We start from the raw sequence: 21,459 nt of genomic DNA, 5'->3' as shown, positions 1-21,459 counted from the left end.
CCCAGTTCTAAGTAAGATGTTTATCTTCTATCTTATTCATTCATTCTTTAAATATGTACTGAGCACACACACAACATGTGCCAGTTGCCACACTATTGGAGGAGGGAGATTACAAAACAAAGTATCACTTTTCAGGAACTTATAATAAAAAGTTTAATCTTTATATACTATTAATATTCTTTTTTTTTTTAAAGATTAATTTATTTATTTGACAGACGAGATCACAAGTAGGCAGAGAGGCAGGAAGAGAGAGAAGAGGAAGCAGGTTCCCCGGCGAGCAGAGAGCCTGATGTGGGGCTCGATCCCAGGACACTGGGATCATGACCTGAGCCGAAGACAGAGGCTTTAACTCACTGAGCCACCCAGGCGCCCCTATACTGTTAATATTCTGAACAGTAGTGTTTCCCTTTTTTATTTTTGAAGTTTTATATCCTTCAGTATGCTTTCATTATTTTCATGGACCAGTTTTTTCCCCTCATTTTATAGATGAATGCATGCATGATTAAGGTTTCCTGAATCCAGAACAGAGCAGCAAGTTTTTGTGGACTGCATGTGTCTGAATCTGCAACAGAGATCATTTTTAAGTCTTACATCTCACTTTACAGAAAACTTGGCAAACATAAAATTCAATCTCAATCTTGCGGAGAGCACACAAGAATTAAGTATTAGGACCTTCTCTTCATCAACGCCCATAAGTTTAAAGACAGGCAAAATACAAAGGCAAAATAATAACAAAACAATCTGTGTTATATTCTTATGTATATTTTAAATTTACATATTTAGCAAAATCATATTTACCAGTGTTTTCATCTGTTCATCAATGGAAATTCTTCTATTTAATAGTGCATACTAATAATGCTCCATTAATATCTGATATATACCTAGTAAGATATGAGGTGGAAAGAAACAAACCATCTACTTCCAGTTTAGATTTGTGACCTAGAGCCAGCCATTAAATAAGCTTTCTATAGAATGAGAAGGTTCATATTATACTTTCTTGCACTGTGTGGCAATGTTACTGAGAAGACTAAGGAAAAAAATTACTGTGGTCAGATGCATTAAAACTAACTCAAGAACCTTCAGTAATCAGAATCACTATAAAGAAAAGCTGATAAAAGTGAAAATGACAAGAGTTAAAAACACTAGAACAGAATATTACACTAGGCAACTGCTGAAAAAGTGATCCAATTTATAGAAAATAATTGTTAAAATGTTATGGTTAATTTAAAATTCCAGTTACCAGCTGTCACAGACTGTATCTGCCTAAGGAGACATCCAACTTCTAAATGTAGTATGGTATACTGAATGGAATCCTGGAACAGAAAAAGGACACTACGTCTTAAACTGAGAAAAACTAGGATGACTGGGTGGCTCAATCGGTGGCTCAACTGGTTAAAGCAATGGCTCTTGATTGCAGCTCAGGTCATGATCTCAGGGTCGGAAACTCGAGCCCCGAGTTGGGCTCTATGCTGGACATGGAGACTGCATAAGATTCTCTCTCTCTCTCCCTCTCTGCCCCTCCTATGCTCAACTGTACACACTCTCTATCTAAGAAAATAAATAAGTGAAATAAATAAACTGGGGAAATCTGAATAAAAGATAGCCTTTAGCTAATAATAATGTATGAGTAATAATAATAATGAACAGTAACACCGTATGTATATTAACTCATCAATTATGACCAGTGTATCCTACAAATACAAGAGACTATTAACAGGAAGAACTGGAGGAGAAGGTGTCAGGGAAGAAAGTACATAGGAACTCTCTCTGTATTTTCTATAAATCTGAACTTCTAAAATTAAAACTTTCCTTTTTAAGATTTATTTACTGAGAGAGAGAAAGCATGCACAGAGTGTGTGAGTGTGTATTGGGAGCAGGGAGCAGAGGGAGAGGGAGAAGCAGGCTCCTGGCTGAACAGGGAGCATGAAGCAGGGCTTAATCCCAGGTCCCTGGGATCATAACCTGAGCTGAAAGCAGATGCTTAACTGACTGCATCACCCAGGTGCCCCTAAAATAAAAACCAGTAAAAAAAAAAAAAAGAGGTAGGGGTGCCTGGGTGGCACAGCAGGTTGAACATCTGATTCTTGATTTTAACTCAGGTCATGATCTCAGGGTTATGGGATTGAGCCCTATGTTGGGATCTGAGTGGGGACTGCTTGAGAGTTTCTCTCCTGCCGTTCCTTCCACCTGTGTGCTTCCTCTATCCCTCTCTAAAAATAAATCATAAAAAAAAAAAGTTCCAGGTACCTGAGAGTTACCACCTATCTTATATTCTGCCATATTATAAATTCTTTTAGAATTGAAGTCATGAGCACTTTCAATCATTAGTGTCTGGCATACAGTATTCATAAACATTAGGCAAGCAGGTGACCAAATTTTAAAGAAAAACCTCAAAGACTTAGAACTTAATTATTTACTGACCTTTTATTAATTATGAATATATTCTATCAAACTTTAAAGTGATAAATACATGCTCTCTCCACATTCTAATATATTCTTTCAGGTAAAAAAGAAAAAAAAGTCAAGAATGCAAATTATTTAAAAAACCTTACCTGACAAATTTTTTCCCAAATCTCATCGCAGCCAGCTTTTTCCTGAAAACTTAGAGCCAGATCATAGTTCTCAGCTTCCGACCAAACAATTAACGTATCCTGTTTAAAAATAAAGATTTTTACATCATCACACTAGAAAAGCTAAAAAAGAAATAACTACGAAGTAGACATCAAGAGAACAGGAAAAAGCATAGTGATGACAAATGCCCTCTGATGAGTGTAATTAATGTACACTCAATTGACATAATGTAACTGTATTTTGCTAGCCTTTGAAACTTAGTAATATATTGGCAATGGAACAGTTTGGGTATTAAAATGACATTGAGCTATTTTCTGAAACAGAAAGTATTATTATTTATTAAATATTAAAATATATACTTTTATTTATGTATTTTTAATATAAATTTATTTAATATAAAATATTAAAACATAGAACTTAGCAGGCTCTAGCTCAGGTTACCAAGATAATGTCGAGTGGAAAATTTAGCCACTCTTGGCCAAGCTGTAATGTAGACATTTGAATCCTCTACTGCCTCTCTCCTCTGAATCTGGAAAAGCCTTCAAGATATGAAAGAATTCAAAACAATGATGCAATGAATATACTCTAGCTCTAAGTATTACCAACACTTTAGCAGCTTAGTTTGTAAAGAAATTAAGAACCCCAGGGTTTAGGTGTTTTTTCTACTAATGTCCTTAATTGTATCACTAACAAAAAGTCAGTTAAGCTTTTAGGAAAAAGTTGTCAATCCCTTTATTAAAAACCAAAGTTTGGGTTTAAATTAAAACACAGACACATCTAAACACAAAAAATCATTATGCAACACTCAATGAAATGGACAGTTTTTTAAAAGGATATGTAACAACGAAAGTTTAGTATGATTAAAACTTTGACTTTCAGAAAATACACATTAAGAAAAAAAAAAAAAATATATGGGGCTGCCTGGGTGGCTCAGTGGGTTAAGCCTCTGCCTTCAGCTCAGGTCATGATCTCAGGGTCCTGGGATCGAGTCCCGCATCGGGCTCTCTGCTAGGCAGGGAGCCTGCTTCCTCCTCCTCCCCCCCCCCCCCCCCCCCCCCCCGCTTGTCCCCCTGCCTACTTGTGATCTCTGTCAAATAAATAAAATCTTAAAAAAAAAAAAGAAGAAAATATACATGTTTACATCCTAATTACCAAGTATATAATCTACAAAAATACCTTATAACTAATAATTGTTCATCTAATACTTCTAAATATTGTGACTTAGTATTAAAATATGTAATACTAAAAAGAGTCTCAGATAAACAAAGTCTTCAAAATCAAAACACTTTAAAACTCTGATAGCTTTAATCTGTAAAGGAAAAATATCCTTCAATTAATCCAGGTCTCAGATTAATACTTATTTGCTGTTTAATCAGGTAAGAAAAACAGCTGGAAAACTGTGTTCTCTCTTCTGCCTGGCTGTGCTCCTTGGAAGGAAAATTTGCTAACCACATATTCTAAAATTTTATCTAAAATTTATCCTTCCATATAAAAACTTTCTGTGGGGCACCTGGGGGGCTCAGTTGGTTGGGCATCTGCCTTCAGCTTGTGTTGTGATCGTGGGGTCCTGGGATCAAGCCCCACATCAGGCTCCCTGGGATCAAGCTCCACATCAGGCTCCCAAGTCAGCAGGGAGACTGCTTCTCCCTCTACATCTCCCCTCTGCTTGCACTCTCTCTCTCAAATGAATAAATAAAAATATTTTAAAAAATTCTACATTTTCTAGCTGTGTAATAAAGAAAAATGTATTTCACCTTCAAAAATAAAATAAAACAAAAACTTTCTGTGGCTCCTGCCATATACAGAAGAGGTTTTGAAACCTTTAAAAAAAAACAAAAACCCAGCAGAACTCTTTTTACAAGTAAACTTTTACTAAGAATCTTCAAGTAACAAGGGGTGCCTGGTAGGCTCAGTGGGTTAAAGCCTCTGCCTTCAATACAGGTCATGATCCCAGGGTCCAGGGATGGAGTCTGCTTCCTCTTCTCTCTCTGCCTACTTGTGATCCCTGTCTGTCAGATAAATAAATAAAATCTTAAAAAAAAAATAAGAAAAGAATCTTCAAGTAATAAAGAAGATATAAAGACAAAGCTCCTCTGGTTAAAGGTCTAGGAAACACACTCAGGCTCATGTGCTTTACTCAACCTGAGTCAACTTCTTAGAGCTCTCCTTCAAACAGCTTCATCAAACAGCAATCTCCAGTACTCTATTTGTATGTCTTGAACTATTTATACATTACACTCACGGATATTGGTACAGCAATACTCTATAAAACATACACTAAAATAGAAATAAAAACCTTTATATAAAGATAAACTAAGCATCATTTAAAAACGTTTGAACTGTTTGGGCTCCATACCATTATTAGTCAGCATTTTAAGACCCAATATACACTTAGGGCACAGTATATACACACAAATGACAGTAGATGCAAATCTGTATTTAATGCCATCCTTCTAATAATTCTGAATTTGGGGGGAAGAGCAACTTCTTGTGAAATCTATTTTTTTTTTTAAAGATTTTATTTATTTGAGAGAGAGCACACAATCAGGGAAGAGAGGCAGAGGGAACCCAACATGGGGCTCCATCCCAGGACCCTGAAATCATGACTCAAACTGAAGGCATCTACACCCAACTGAGCCACACAGGCACCTTCGTGAGATTTTACCATTGTTTCTGCGTTATTACTTGCTGACAGATTAACAAGGAGTATAGATGTCAGTTTTACCATTATCATGTTCATTTCTACTTACATTATCGCTTTCAGGCCTTTTTAAGGCATATGTTCATTTTATTAGGGTTACAGGTCAGCTGAAATTGGAAAATATCTATAAGTAGTTATCTACACATGCAGGCTACTGTAATTCACAGTAGTTAGGGAACATTTTTTATGGAAGTCTTACTTTTAGAATACCATGTCTATTTTTTTTTTAACTTCTGACCACTTGCTTATTAAGTATTAGCAAAAGTCAATTTCTTCTTTTGATTAAAATATTTAAGCAGGCTTCTTCTCAAATCTCAAAGCTTTATATATAATGTGCATTCCATCTTGGAGATCACTAGTACAACAGGATGAAATCCAGAATACTTTATCCAGGCACCCAGGGCCCTTTCCAATTTGGTTCCCATCTATCTTCTGAGCAGAAGTCCCAGTAAGCTATCAAGTCTGACTTAAGGTAATTAAGTCCGCTTCTTCAAAATTTTCTTGTTTGTTTCTTCTTAATGTAAAGTCTTCTCCCTAAGCCAGTCAAAACCCCAGAAACTAAATGGGATTTATATTCAGAATCAGAATCCTTTTTCAATATAAAGAGGACTGACCTTGGGTGATGGTTACATATACAAATTCCCATGCTCCCTTGGAGTGACACCCCAAATTCTTATTTTTAACAAGGGTCTCTGATAATTCTTTTGTAAGTCAAATTTGAAAACATTACCTAAGTTTATCTCTGGCTGGTTACAGAGGATAGGGAACTGCCATCAGAGCAGACACTTTCCAGCTCTATAAAATCTACTCAAAATGGGTTACAAATCCCATCCTTTCCTCTTCCCCTCCCTGGAAACCTACTATTTCAATTAAAAACAAAAAAACAAAAAACCCTAAGAAGTACTTCTAATAACTGCTTATCACAAAGATCACAGTAAAAGCTCCTAAGTAAGAGAGCACAAAGGTGGCATAAGAACATTTAAAACAAAACAAAAAGTGTCAAAACGCAGGGTTTCTTACATATCCCAAAGTCAAGCTCAGTTTTAGAGGTAATGTCTGTTTCCAAATGCTGTGCCCTTTGTATTATATTTTTTGCTCATTTGTGTGTGACACACAAATCTTTGTGACATTATTAAAGCCTGTTTAAACTAAGAGAAGCTTAACAGTTTTTCTCTACCAACTAAACATTTAACCACCACTATATCCCCAGGGAAATCAGATTTAAAATGAGCCTGCAGGGAGAATAGAAAAAGTCAGTTTTATTTGGTTCGGTCCCTTAAAAAAGTAAGAAAGGTGATTAAGTCTAACACCAGAATGGAAGTTAAGACATGAGCTGGAGAGGCTTGATAATTTAGCTTTTACTGAATCAGATTTTTACAATGTAGTTTTATTTAAGAAATGGTCACTTCTGATCTTAAATATTAAAAATACATTCTTGAGGTGAATACTGTTTAAATCAAAGGTTCTTAATTCAAGGTCTAAATCATACCTTAGAATTGTATTTAAAACTGGGTGCTTTTAACATCTTTTCTATGGAAAGGGTCTCCAGGTTTTAAATTATACTCACAAAGCCACCTGTGATACATACACAATAGTCTAACATACCAATGGATTATCAGTGTCAGTTCACCTCTCTAGTGCATTAACATGAATGAATCCACTCATGAAATATTTGAGATCCTACTGCCTGTCAGACCCTATCTTTGCCCCAACCACTCTGATGAAATTCAATACAGACAGAGCTGAAGTTTTTCAAAAGGATTGCTTATTTTTTTAAAAGGGAGAACAGAAATAATCAGATTTGTAGACTTCGATTTGCAGATTCAAAATCAATTTAGAAGTCTGAAAATAAGTGTGATTAACCAGACATATGATGCAACATCTAGTTCTCTAGTAGCTTCTAATGGGTATTTGACCTCAACTTATTCTGAGATGGATTTTTAAAATATAGTATGGTATAAGACACAGTCTAAGACAGACATGATGCTATTGCTAAAAACAATACTAGTATCTTCCTAAAATCCAAATATATTTGGATATAATGGGAATAACCCCAGACTTGCATTAGGAGCTGAGCACCACTCAGTTTCACTGTCCACTATTTCCATGACTCAACACAGTATTTAACCTCTTTGATTTTTCTTTCTTCACTGGAAAAGAGGAGTACGACTGATGAGATTATGACTACAGTTCTCTTATTGAGCTTATTTGTCACATACCATGCTAAAGCATTTTCATACATTAATTCACAACTATTACATGACATAGGTAGTATCTTCATTTAAAAGGTAAGATTCAAAGAAAATTTGCTCAGGAAATTTGAAATAATGAAATAAAAAACTTAATTAACAGTATTCAGCTCTAAACCCATGTCCCTCCTACTATGCCCCATAAAAAATATAAACAATTCTAAAAGAACACAAAGTTCTCAATAATTTGCTTCCTAACCTCCCGCCCAGAGGAACTGTATTTATCTAGGCATCTATCTGGACTCCTATGTAAGAACCCCCTTCATTTGATTTCCAAGGATTTCTCCTTAGTCCCATTCCAAACCACCACCCAGAACATCCCTCTATCCATTACTGCCCAACCTTCCCAACCTATTAATTCATGTCCTCCACTCATGCTTGTGATCTATAGCTAGAATAGACTCTACTCATTACAAACCCATGCTGTTATTTTAACTCAGCATTCAAAACTTTCACCTCCACCTTTATCTTGGCAATGTTCTAGCTAAAACCTAGAATAGTCTCAATCTTACCTTTGAAGGATATGAATAGCTATTCATTGACTGTCCCTCTCCTTAACAAAATTCTGTTCTCCCTTGGTTTCAGGACAACACGCTTTCCTGATTCTCTACTCTTTCCAATTGCTTATTCTTCCTCTTGACTAGATCTTCTTCCTGATTACCAAATACCTAACCCAGCAGCATGTCCTGTCAATTCTATCTTCTATATATACACATATCTCAAATCCATCCGCCTCTTTCCATCTTCACTGACATCACCCTGACCCAGTTCAACATTAGATCTTGCTTGGATTATTCTGTGATCTCTCAACTACTCTCCCAGTTATTGCCTCTCTTCAATTCCACACACTGATGTTACTAGTTTGGATCATGTCATTCTTCTGCTGAAAATATTCAAAAGCTTTTCAACTTTAAAAATCTAAACCACAGGTGGAGAAGGGGTGAAAAAAATAAAAATCCAAACCAAAGATAACAGAACAGTATAGAGTATGCTATCATTTATGCAATGCATTTATGCAAATGTGTATGTGATTGTATACCTATTTGTTTACACATGCATAAAACCTCTAGGAAGAAACGCAAGAAACTGGCAATACTGGTGGCCTCTAGCAAGGGAAACTATGGATGGAGTTCAGGGTGGGAGAGACTTCACCAAATACTTTCTAAATTTTTAAAGATGTGAATGTATTATCTATCCAAAATAAACAAAGAGGGATTTTTGCTTTTTTGAAATGAACAAGCCACTAGCCAAATGACCTGCCTTCTTGTCACCTTCTCAGTTTCTGGATAGAACCATCATTTCCCTGGCCCCAAGACTGAAAACACTACTAGTGACCCTTGATTCCTTCTCTGTCATATTTAATCATTCTCCAAATCTTCCAGTACTTTCTTGTTAATATACTGGAGCTCTATTTCTTCTTTACAATTCCATTTACTACACTGAACAGTGTTTCATTTTCCTGCATCTGAATTATAGTAAAAGGTCTTGCTTCCTAAAGCTCTTATTTCCGCTCTACCCCCAATTCATTATTCATAACATTGCCACACTTGCTTCCTAAACGCAGTATCATTTTCATCATGTTAGGCCCCTACTCAAGAATCTAGAATAGCTCCCTTTTGTTTAGTAAACCAAGCTCACAAATAAGAAAGCTCTGCTGTCAAGAGCCTTAATAACTTTTGTGTCAGGTGTACTATTTCCTTCCCTATCACAATTCCTTCAACAGACACCATCAGAGAGAGTGAAATTTTTCTTTAAAATTCTAGCTCAAATTAATCTCTCCTTTTTAAAATTTTCTACTGTCCAAGTCTGTGGAATGAAACTGCTTTATATAAATTCTGTGTTGGTACATACCTGCTGTAAAATCTCAGTCAAGAAACTTGAATTTTCTGTGCCCTAATTGCCTCATCTGTTAAATGCTTTCATGGGCTTTCAATAAGGACTGGGTTAAAACCCTTTATCAGATAGTTTATTATCAATACATAATTGTTTCACCTGTTACATCTTGTCTCCCAATAAAACCAAGGACTGGGACTTCCTTGTACTTCTTTCCTAAACCCGATTAACACAAATTGTATTAAAACTGTATTAAATATGAAAGGTATACATCTCTATGACTCTGCTTTTGATTTAGTCAAATTTTAGGATTGATTCTAAATAACTAAATAATTTTAGGATGGATTCTAAATAACTTAAAATTAAATTTTGACATGTATCAGACACTATTTTCATGTTCTACTGTATCATCATTCTCTTGTTTCCAATGTATTTAAACACTTAACAAGTTTATTGGCTCCTTTAAGTTTATCTTCTTCCCATTAACAACTTCACTATAGTCCACAGTACTGAAGCAAGAAAGTGTTGTGAATCAATGATGACCTATCGATATGGGGTCATCTGACATCCCAATTCAACTCATTCTAACTTATTTTGAGCCCATCATTCAGAATTTGGCTCATTTTAGAACTGCAATGTTAAAAAAGAATCTTAAATAGTCTGCTTTGAATTTATTCAATGTATTTTGTAGCAAAATACCAACTATGAACATTCTCATTCACTCAAGTCTTTTAAAAATTAAAACCCAGAATGATCCATATATTTCATATAATCTCTGGAAATGGTTATTTTCTGGACTAATATATTGCATAACTTAAACAATGACATTCTAATGAACACAGAAAAACATCATTGTGTTTTGGAAATCCCAATTTGTATAATCTGGTAAAAAGTGCAAACTGAACAAGATTTTGGTGAAAAAAAAATGAAAAAACCATATCCATAACAAAGAAACTAAGTTTAAGAGAATTCTTAAATTGCTCTTTGATTCTATTAGAAAAGTGCACTCAATTTAAATAAAAATAAAGAAAACAAAACAAGTGACCCCAATTACACATTTTTCAATCTTAAATACAAAGCTTTTCCATATTATTTTCAGTGCCACAAAGTTCTCTTATAGTTTAATGTTATTTGGTAAAGGTAATTCAGTTAGAAAAAAAATACTTAAAAATCCCAATAGCATATTATTGAAATATGATTAATTACGGAAAACATTTTTCCCAATAGCATAAAGTTTTAAAAATAAATACTTTTTTCTCCAATACTTAAGTTTTTGAGCACAGTAATATTACACAGAAAATCATGTTCCAAAGTTCCTAATGAAACATCATGTATTTTTGGACAAATGTTGGAGGGCTATTTTATACACAAACCTCCACCACATGTGATCTGATAGTAACAAGAGTTAAAGAATCTTATACACAATCTGAGAAGAACCCATATTATAATTAATTTGTAGGAAGTCACATTTAAGAAGACAGTTTCTGAGAATTTTATATTTGTGCAGATAGGGGGAAAAAAGATAACAAAACAGTTATTTCTTTCCCCAGAAAAAAGGAGGCCAACAAAAAATACAACAAAAGTAGCTACCTGGTAAAATTCCATGCAAAGACAGAGAATAACCATCTGCTTGGCTGACTTAGAAATTAAATTTACTTAAATGTCTAAGGTATAGGAAACATTTTTCAGGTGTTTAATACAGGACAAATGTTTAATTTGATTCTCCATCAAAGACATGCAGTACTTTCTAAGCAGAAGGAAAAAAATTATTAACTGAAAATTGAAATATTTCAAAGACATGATTAAGAATGTATTGCACACACACAAAAATTGTTTAACAGTTAGACCTTTACTAATAACGAGCTGTGCAACAGACATGATTTCATTCTTTCAACTGTGAAGTATTTCTGGGCATCCAAATTTTCATTGAACTTGAAGTACGTATTGATGATGTAAATATAATCCTAAAATAATTTATCTTTTCCTTAAAAAATCTGTCATACTCACTTTACACCACACACACACACACACACACACACACAGGAAATAATCCCAATGTCTAACAATAGGTGTATATCATAAAAGAAGAATGCTATACAGTTTAAAAAAAACCTAAATCTACATTGTTAACATCAACAAATCTTCCAATTAACTGCTGAGTGTAAAATCAGAGTACATGTAAGAGCATGAGATCAACTGTGTAAAGTTTAAAAACACACAAACACTACATATTATTTATGGATACATACATATGCAGATAAGGTATATAAGCATATACAGAAATAATACAGCAACTTCAAAATAGTGGTTACCTATAAAGGATGGAGAATGGATAGAATAAGATGGGCACAAAGGGGGCTTTAACTCTATCCACAGTGTTCAACATTACAAAAATTAGAAACAAACATGGTATAATGTTAACATTGTTAAATTTGGTGGTGTTACACAGACACACATTTTCTATACTTATCAATTTTAAAATCTTCCATGATAAAAAACATTCACAGAAGATAGGTCGAATCACCGCTGCCATTTCCAGATTAAGTAACTGGGCACACTAAAACACAACACAGGTTTTCTTTTCCCAAATAAGACAATAAATATTAACAGAAAATATTACATGATTGGCAATGTACACTTTTTATAAAGTATCCACTGATTATATTAAAAATACATAATTAAAGAACAGGATTTAAGTGCTTCTATTTCAAAAACTCTACCTTTGCTTGAGTCAAAGGATTGAATTTCACACCACAAATAGGCTTTCCTTGCTTTATAGAGTACCCCTTTTAATTTTCTTTTATGTCATTTCCTTCAATGTGACTGAGAATAAAAGGCTTAGTATACAGGGTAAAAAAGATACCTGACTCTCTGTAAATAAGACCAATGAATACACTGTATTCTAACATAAACCAACAGTGGCTCAATTCAAAGACAATAAATTACTGCCAGTACAAAAACTTTCACTTTCTCAGTTTGAAACTTTTGACCTACAGGGAAATACATAGAATGTGTAACTCTGTTTACCAAACATGTTTTTTCTTGTCAGGAAAGCTTTCCCATCTTTGTCAGATTAATACTTCCTTGATCACAGATGGTCTTTCAAATTAAAGATAAACAACTACTTGCCTGTTGTTTCTGATATGCAGTGTTTGGATTTATCTTTGATTCCAAGAGTAGTGATCCTGAAAGATAAAAAATAATATTTGTAAGTTTCAATTTGTAAAATTCTGAATAAAATATCTGAATATGAATTTAAAGAAAAAAAAAAAAACTTGTTCTCTTCCCCTAGACATGTGAAGTAATCAAATGTATTCTGATTCATGTTCTTCTCTTCAGATCTGTGCTTTATATAGAACACACCATCTTATCCCCCGTATATAACCCTTAGAGGAAAAAAAAAAACACCTAAGATCAACATTCAGACCCAAAATATAAGAAGACTAGATGTCCATTAAAGTTTTATTGAAATGAAAACTTTGAGGTCTAAATGACCACTTGAAGCCAAGCTCTTTTTAACAAAGTTATTTTATTGCATTTTCAGTTTAACAAAACAAATTACAAAGGACCACAACAGGAATCTAAGTACTTAGTACACAAATAACAGAACGGCATTTTTGCTTTACTCCTTAACAAAATGAAGGACACTTCATATAGAAATAAATGTCCATACCTATTCAAAACAAAAGGTAAAGAGTACAAAGTACAAGAATAAATCTAAGATTGTTATTTTTCTGTTATCTGCACATAACTGCTCAAATCGAGGCGTTCAGATTACAGCGAGAAAGGTTTTCATTACGCTCTACATTTTATAATTAAAATACTTCACATATGACTCGTACAATAAACCAACGGATTTAAGTTTACAATCTGTACTGGTGTCCTAACTTGTTTAGGTTGTAAAGCACCCACTTTTTCATGGCAACCTCTACAAAGGCAGCCTGGGGGGATCCTAGACTACAGATATGCTTGTGCGTGCATGTATCGTGGCAACAGTCTGCAATAACTGCAGGAAAAGGTGCTTTTTGGTTTTCCCCAGCACCTGTCGACTGGGGCAAGCGGGTTTTTAAAAAATGGACTTTAAAAAAAAGTCCACTCAGAAAGTAAAGTTTCACTAAGCTTTTTGAAATAGACATATAATGCATAAGAAAACAAAAAAATAAAGGGAGGAGAAAGGTCAGCTCCCTAGGACGAGAAGAAAACTATTCTGTCTCTCATTACTTCCTCCGTTTTCACTCAAAGGCGAAGACTGGAGAGGAAGGGGTCAAATCCTTAATAGGGACAGGAGGCGGGGGAACAGAATCAACGTTTGACTGAGGGTAAATCCGGACAAAGTAGTTTGTTTTTACCGTACAGAAGTGCAGGCACAAAACCAATGTGCCGTCCCAAGATGTGGTAGTAACCGTACCCAGCCCAGGGCCTAAACACCAGGGCTGGGCCCAAACCGGAGGCACTGATTGCCCCCTATCTTATGTTCCAATAACCTTACCGTCGGATTCAGCCCGAACCAGCAGCGACATCCCCTTGAGTTCCTCCACATAAGTGGAGGAGACATGCCCGGTGCCTCGGTCGTCCCACTGACGGTCTTCGTTGAGGGTGTAGACCTTCACTCGCCGCCGCGTATCCGACATGGTGGCTGCTGTCCCCACCGCCCCGGCCACCGCCTCCTCGCTCACCTCGTCCGCGCCCCTCACTCCTGAGAGACCGTTGCGGCGGTGGCGGCAGCGGCGGCGGCGGCTCCGGAGAGGCCCAAGTTCACCATGGCTCCCAAGGTTCAGTCGCGGGAAGGGGCAACAAGAGTCACCAAGACCTCTCCGCCCGGAGTCCCGGTAACCTCTCACTTCACCTCCGCACACGCCCACCCTCCACTCCCTTTGCCCCCCAGAGCTCGCTCTCCCGCCGCCGCCGCCGCCGCCGCCGCGGAACTACTACAGATCCGCCATCTTGTAACCCGATTCTCTCTGCCTTTCTCTTCCTCCTCCAGCAGGCTCGCACGGGCTGTCCTAGCAGGGGCTACGGCGGCCGACGAGCCCAATGCGCGATGCCTCGGCTTTCCGCACGCGGTTCCCGAGCTTGCGGTGCTCGGTGTTCTCGCGAGGCGGGCGGGGTACAGGATCTAAGTGGGAGGGTCTAAGTGCGACTTCCTCTTTTCTGGGTCCCGCCTGCTGGCGCGGGATCTCGGCCGGGTGGTCGGTTCTCGCGAGTTCTTTGTCGCCTTTGGTGCTGGGAGATTCCTTTCAGAGCCAGAAGCGACAGCGGAGGCTTGGATCTTCCTTCGAGCGGTTGCTGGCTGCACCGGGTGTGTGACGAGCCGTGGGACCCAGCTCTGAGGAAAAAGTAAAGCATACCTGGGAGGTACGCATCATTGGACGGACTAACCCTGGGCGAAAAGGAAGGAAATGTGCCCGCACTCCTTAATGGAAGCTGACCCTGTCAGCCTAGGGGAGAAAAATAACTTAAATTTCTTTCTTTGAATATGTAGGAACTTTGAGCCCTGGAAGTTACGGGGACCGGAAACCCACTAAAACTCGTAGAATCTGTTGGGAGTTAAACATCTCAGGAAGTGTTCTATGGACCACCAGGCGATTATACCGTGGAACATTAGTGTGTTGACAAATTCCTATTGCCCGCCAAAGCCTATCACCATTAGGCATTTGGTAGCTGGCCATTGAAAAGCATACTTTCCACTTTGCGAAAATGCAGTGCTCTTCCCGTGTTTGTGAACTCGGAAAATAAGTTTTCAGAGAAGTTTAGGGAAGTGGAGGGGACCTACTTTCCTAACACATCTAAGAGCATTCTTCTGATACTTTTGAGTTTCTCTTATGAGCATTTTTTGCGTTATCTATCGGGAGGTGGTCTGCGCTGAATAAGCTGAGGAGGAATTCTCTGGGCATTCACGTTGTCAAACATCACATTAACTGTCAAATATTCCCCTGTGGATACCAGTCATGTGCTGGGCAGTCGTTTATTTCAGTCCTCGTTCGTTCTTCACAGAATACTTTACGTTTTTAAAGAAATTCCTAGCTTGCTCTGTCGTCAGTTCTTTACAACCCATTAGTCTGCAAGGTGAAAACAGACACGACGCACACGTTGATCCTGCAGCGCATCTTGGGGGTTGTAGTCATTACTTATCAGGGGTTTCGTCAAAACGTGGTTTTGTTTTGACCAGATCGTTTGTGTGGACACCCTTCGGTGATGCACTAAAAACGTGAGACGTCTTACATAGAAAGACGCCTGATAAAAAAAATTCTAATTTCAAAATCTGGATACATCGCATTTTTGAAAGATCTATAAAGGACTTGAGAAAATGTGTTTGAATCAAGGAGCTATATGTAATAATAGAGCCATTAATTGCCGTGATTGATGTGCACAAATGCATTTTGAGCCCAGAGAAAATAACCTGTCTTGAGTCAGAGAAGCTTCACAGATAAAGTTTTGAACTAGGTGTTAGAGTATCCCTAAGTAGGAGTTTGAAGTTTGGCTTGGGAAGGTGTTCAAGGCGGAGGGGACAGGGTGAACAAAGTCATAATGTTGCTGGCCTCAAAGAACTTACAGGTTAAGTTATATGTAAGTTAAAGGAATGAAAACTATACAGAGGTCACCTTAACACTATATGTGTTGAGGTTAATGTCTCACAAATAGAACTAACTCTGGACAAAATTGTGAAACAAGAGTTATTTCCCGGGGCACCTGGGTGGCTCAGGGGGTTAAGCCTCTGCCTTCAGCTCAGGTCATGATCTCAGGGTCCTGGGATCGAGTCCCACATCGGTCTCTCTGCTCTAAAGGGAGCCTGCTTCCTCCTCCTCTCTCTCTCTGCTTGCCTCTCTGCCCACTTGTGATCTCTCTCTGTCAAATAAATAAAATCTTTAAAAAAAAACAAACCGAGAGTTATTTCCTGCAGGGGCGCCTGAGTGGTTCAGTGGGTTAAACGTCTGCCTTTGGCTCAGGTCATGATCTCAGGGTCCTGGGATCCAGTCCCGCACTGGGCTCCCTGCTTAGTGGGGAGCCTGCTTCCCCCCCTCCTCCCCCGTCTACTTGTGATCTGTCAAATAAATAAATAAAAATCTTAAAAAAAAAAGTTATTTCCTGCATTTACTCAATCATTCAAATATTTGTTGAGCATAAACTATATGTTAGGCACTGTTTTATACAGTGAATAAATAGAAAAGGTCCCTATTCTCATGGAGCTTACATTCTAGGATGGAAAGACAATAAACAAATACATGCCGGATACTGATAAATATTAATGCCAAAATATAAGAGTAGCAAAAGTTTAGTGAGCTTGGGAAAGGTAATGGTGTTATTGAGGAAGGCCTCTAAGGGAGGCAGGCAGCCTTGCATTTTCCCAAGTGAAGAAAGCATGAGAAAACAGAAAAGCAAATACAAAGTCATGAGGTTGTAGTGAGAAGGATAGTAAGGAAACCAGTATTTTTAAACATGTATATAATGGAATACTATACATATTGTTCATACTGTTGTCCACAGGAACCCTAGTTTATTTAAAACCTGTCCTATTTATGTATATATGTGTCATTTCCAGTGGTTTCCAACTTAAAATAATAAATGATTTACCAGAATTATTTCAGGTGTTCTAATATACTTGATATACTTGATGTTAAGTTCCTAAAATAGGGTTTTTCAGCATTTGCATCACTAACATTTTGGGCTGGATAATTACTTGTTGTGAGATTGTTCCATGCTAAACAGGATGTTTAGCAGCATCCCTTATTTTTACCCATCAGATGCCAGTAGTATTGCACCCTTTCTTCCAGCTGTGATGGCCCAGATTATCTACCATCATTGCCAATATCCCTGGAAGGCATGTTATATTTTTTAATTCTTGAGGGTTTAAAAAAATATCCTTTTAATCTGTATAGGGTAAACTGGGTTGTCATTTCACTTACTCATGCCCTTGAAATGTCAAACTTTCACCCTTCCCATTCTGTTAGATGTTTTTATGAAAATACTTTTATGAAAGTTTTTTTGCTATATTCACTCATTTTTTTCTTAAGGTGATTAAGTCACATTAAATTTTTTTCCTTAAGCAATTTAAGTAAACCATCAAAACTGATAACCTATATCCTCTTAGCCACATTCCTATTTCTTTTCCTCTTTACAGCCAAACTGTTTAAGGGTTAAAGTTGTTTATACTCCCTTCATTTCTTCACCTCCCACTTATTCTTCAATTGAACCCATTCTGGTTTCCATCACACTGCCCACCCTAACACCTTGCTCTCATCGTGAAGCTCTTTATAAACTAACTTAAGATATCTATGTTAATAATGCCATTGAACATTTTTCAACCTGTTTTACTTGATCTAAGTTAATATTGACACTTTTTTTGTCGGAACTTTGTTCCTTCAGTCATATCATGGAGATTCTTGCTTTATCCTTCAGATGTTGCCACAGTTATCACTTTCATCAAGGACCCTTTTGACTTCCCCGTCTAGACTATATCTTTTGGAATATTACAAGTACCAAAAATCCCAATTCAAAGTGGTTTAAATGATAAGAGAATTTATTGGCTCATAAGAAGGAAAGAGGAACCTCAGGTAGATTTGATTGGCCCAACAGTATCAGCGAGAACTTGATTTCCTTCTGCCTCTCAATTCTATATTCTGCTCTGTCAGATTCATACTCAGGCTAACTCCTTTTGAATCTTAAGATAGTGGTGAAGAGCCCCCAAGTTTCCACAGTTCTTCACAGCAAAAGGAGTTTCTTTAGGTATTCCCAGTTGCATTGTGATTAGACTAATACAGGTCACATGCCTACCCTTGAACCCAGAGATCTGAGGTCCAGGGAATTTCAAGCACTGATTGGCTGAGGCAAATCAACCTGTCTTTGGAGCCTGGAGTTTTAATCCCACTCAAATCCTATGGATATTACACCATGCGATATGGTAAATCAGAGATAGGAAGACAACCAGAATATCAATTTTGTCTTCAGGTTACACATAGCACCATGCATCCTTCAGTAGTAAAATTTGTCATACTTGTAGCTTTACATTTATTTGTATGATTTCTGATTAATAACTGTCTCCACATCTAGATGACAAATTTCTGTGAGTTAAGGGAACTATGTTTCTTCTCACCATTTTATCTCTAGTACCTAGCAGAGGACGTGGAACATAGCAAGTACTCAATAACTGTTGAAAGTTGGAAGTTTATTACTCAATTTGACATTCTCCCTAGCAGGTAATTTAGTAACTACCCTGTCAAATCAACTGAAATGAAATTACATCTTTGAAAGCTCCACATTGGTATCTCTAGCTTCTAACTAGTCAATTCTTGACACACTACTGAATGATAGTCCTGAAACAAATTTGGTCATATTATATTGTTTTTGCATCTTTCAACAGTTTTTGATTTCTTGTAGGATAAAGTTCTTCAGAATGGCATACAAAGCTCTTCATGGTTTCGCCCCTGCCAGACCCTGGCTGGCTTTCTGCTCTCAAAAGCCACGCTATGGACTGTTGGGGTGGTTTTCCCTGGGGGTGATTTTCTTTTTCAATCACAGCCCCTCCTATTCACCTTACCAAATGTTTTTGGAAGTCTTTTCCCTGGGTGAGTGTAGTTTCTCCAGGTATTCCCTCATACCCTGATGGAGTAAAGACAGAGGAAGGAGGCAAGAGGTCCTTCATCTGTTTGGTATTTAAGCTTTCACTTAATCACTCCTTTTAACTCTGCTGTCACAATCTCCTACTACTGTGACTAATATCTGCAAATCAAAAGTCTCTCCTATTTCATAAAATAAATCTCAGTCTCCTGAGTTGGTGATGGGGGTGGCAGTGTTCAGAGGGCTTGTATGGGTATGTGTGTGGAGGGAGATGGTATTCCTTTGGTTATGTAGGATTGGGAAGGGGTCCAGTTGTGTAGCCCCTCTCTACATAGACTTTGACCCTGTCCTCAGATTCTGAACCCTGGTCCTTTCTGATTTGTTGTAGAGATAATTTGTTCTCTGCTCACCTCTGTGGCCATTTAGGTTGTAACTTCCTCTGTTCTAAGGTCTGCTATACTGCTCTACCATCTGCTTGTCATGCAAATGACATTTGTTAAAATCTTTTGTCTGCTCTTGTCTCTTTTATTATGTTTGCCCTTTGGACTCTATACTTAAAAAAAATTATATTTAACTGTGTGATTAATTTTGCATTTTTGACAAAGGTATGATTGTTTTTTTGTTCATGTTTTTATGTATTTTTTAATGTTCTGTATTTCCCTTGGATTTTTTTTTTTTTTGTTATATGTGAAGTAGGATTCCAAAAGTGTTTCCTCCAAATGAAGAACCACTTGTCAATATCATTTATAGATTAAATAATTTGAAATGCTATTTTAATCACATTCTTTATTAAATCTACAGACACTTATACATACATGTATGTGGATTTGAGTCTGAACTCACTACTCTTTTCATTGTTTTAGTTGGTCAACTGTAGTTGACAGTTTTAATTGCTATAGTTGTATATTTGTTTTGGTATTTGGTTGATGCAATGGCTGTATCAGTGCACCATTTAGATCTCCTTCAAGAGAACCTACTCTGGGGAACATACTGGACTGATAGCCAGCTGCCACCACTTTGGATCCACCATTGCATTTGAGCTGAGGCCATAAAGACCTTTGGCTGCTTCCAGCCATTAACTGAGCATAGCACAGGTACTATACTTGTCTTTTTTACTATCTAGTGCAGAACTCCTTCAATGGGCAACTTTGCCTTGGGGAACTCCTTAGCAGTTTGGATGAGACTTTCTTGGAAATACACTGTAGTCAGAAGCTCTTTCCACCCAGTATTTCCTTACCTTCCCTCTTTTACAGAGTTCAAACTTGTACTATAGTCTACAGGCTGTCCCTTTGAATTCCTTAGCCTATTTTATCATTCACAGACATTTTCTCTAGTCAGCATCTTACATGTGTAATCCCTTCTTAGCATCTGTATTTTAAGAGCCAGAACTGACATAGGTGGTACAGGGAGTAGTGTAAGAAATCAGGCAGTAAGATGGGGTTTGTGGAATGGTGTACTCAGTCCTTGGCATGAGTTGATCACTTGACTACTGATTTGACCAATAGTGACCTAGGAAAACATCCCATAAGAGGGGAATGTTGTTGTCTATACAATGATTCAAGCATTTAAAAAATACGGGGAAAACAATGCCTACAAGGATAGCAGAACTGGCCAGTGCTGGTGGCCAGCGGGGATTGTTTTGGACTCCCTGGGCCTAAGAACTGGCCAATTAAGTTGTACTACTGCCTTGCAGAGGGATAGTGGGCTTCAAAAAAAAAAAGGCCTTTATTTCCTGCAATGAAAGAACAGACATAGGATTTGACAGAGTTACAGAGCTCTAAAGATATCTGAATGTTCAGCTATGCAGTTAGGGTCCTGGTTGGGTAATCCTAAAGCTTGAAATATGGTATGGGGGTACCTGTGAAGATGTTGGTTGTGCAGATACCCCTAAACCCTCAGGGATTGCAGAAGTGGCTTCCTATAAGAGGTAACAATTCCCTCCCCTTGCAAAAAGACCTCTTCTGTAGTTGCTCTCATTTCTTATCCTAGCTGAGAGGTTGTGGTAGCTGGGTTAAATCTCAGCATAATCTGCCTAGGGACTGCTGGGCCTAGGGAGGAAAGAGATTACACACTGAAGGAATTGAAAAAATAATCTGGCATTGTATTACTAAGGAGCCAGAGAAGTACACTTGGGATTGGACTTTGAGGGTCCTTGAGCAAGGCCTTACATACTCAAGATTTCATTGATCTGGGATACCTTTGGAACAAAAGATTTAACCCAAGGGGATGGGGCAGACTTACTGCTAAGATAGCTCTTGGAAGCCTGGAAAAGTGAGAGTGGAAATGAGCTTACATCATGGCAGCTTTTGACTCCTGGAGAAGATACCTATTTATTTTGGCATACCTATATAGTTATTGCACACTTACTAGCTCTAACTAATTGTTTTGTACCAACTGAAAGGGTTTTTAGGAAAATCACCTGCAAGGGTGTCTGGGTGGCTCAGTGGGTTAAAGCCTCTGCCTTCGGCTCAGGTCATGATCAAGGCATCAGGTTCTCTGCTTGGTGGGGAGCCTGCCCCGCCCCCCCCCCCCCCCCCCCCCCCCCCCCCC

At 37.6% G+C, this 21,459-nt stretch overlaps 1 protein-coding gene and 1 long non-coding RNA gene across 8 annotated transcripts in view; one reads left to right on the top strand and one right to left on the bottom strand.

Moving 5' to 3' along the window:
• The window catches only part of PPP4R3B (protein phosphatase 4 regulatory subunit 3B), a 69,105-nt gene extending 54,700 nt beyond the window's left edge, over nucleotides 1–14,405 (bottom strand). Inside the window, exons 1-4 of one of the 6 annotated variants that reach the window (XM_032877734.1) lie at nucleotides 14,278–14,405; nucleotides 13,844–14,086; nucleotides 12,484–12,539; nucleotides 2,553–2,651 (exon numbers count right to left, since the gene is read on the bottom strand). In XM_032877734.1, coding sequence (XP_032733625.1) covers nucleotides 2,553–2,651; nucleotides 12,484–12,539; nucleotides 13,844–13,985 — 297 coding nt within the window. In that variant the 5' untranslated portion in view covers nucleotides 13,986–14,086; nucleotides 14,278–14,405. Of the gene's footprint in view, nucleotides 1–2,552; nucleotides 2,652–12,483; nucleotides 12,540–13,843; nucleotides 14,255–14,277 lie in introns of those variants that run through there. The other 5 variants (XM_032877735.1, XM_032877733.1, XM_032877732.1 and 2 more) reach the window with 5 other exon arrangements.
• Nucleotides 14,406–14,466: 61 nt separating this feature from the next.
• LOC116879487 overlaps nucleotides 14,467–21,459 on the top strand; it is a 21,791-nt gene continuing 14,798 nt past the window's right edge. Inside the window, exon 1 of one of the 2 annotated variants that reach the window (XR_004385043.1) lies at nucleotides 14,467–14,709. This is a non-coding gene — a long non-coding RNA (uncharacterized LOC116879487). The remainder of the gene's footprint in view (nucleotides 14,710–21,459) is intronic. The other variant, XR_004385042.1, reaches the window with a different exon arrangement.

This window comes from Lontra canadensis, unplaced genomic scaffold, assembly GCF_010015895.1.
Source record: "Lontra canadensis isolate GAN:19392208 unplaced genomic scaffold, GSC_riverotter_1.0 scaffold61, whole genome shotgun sequence".
NCBI lineage: Eukaryota > Metazoa > Chordata > Mammalia > Carnivora > Mustelidae > Lontra > Lontra canadensis.
This window is presented reverse-complemented; position numbering and strand designations above follow the sequence as displayed.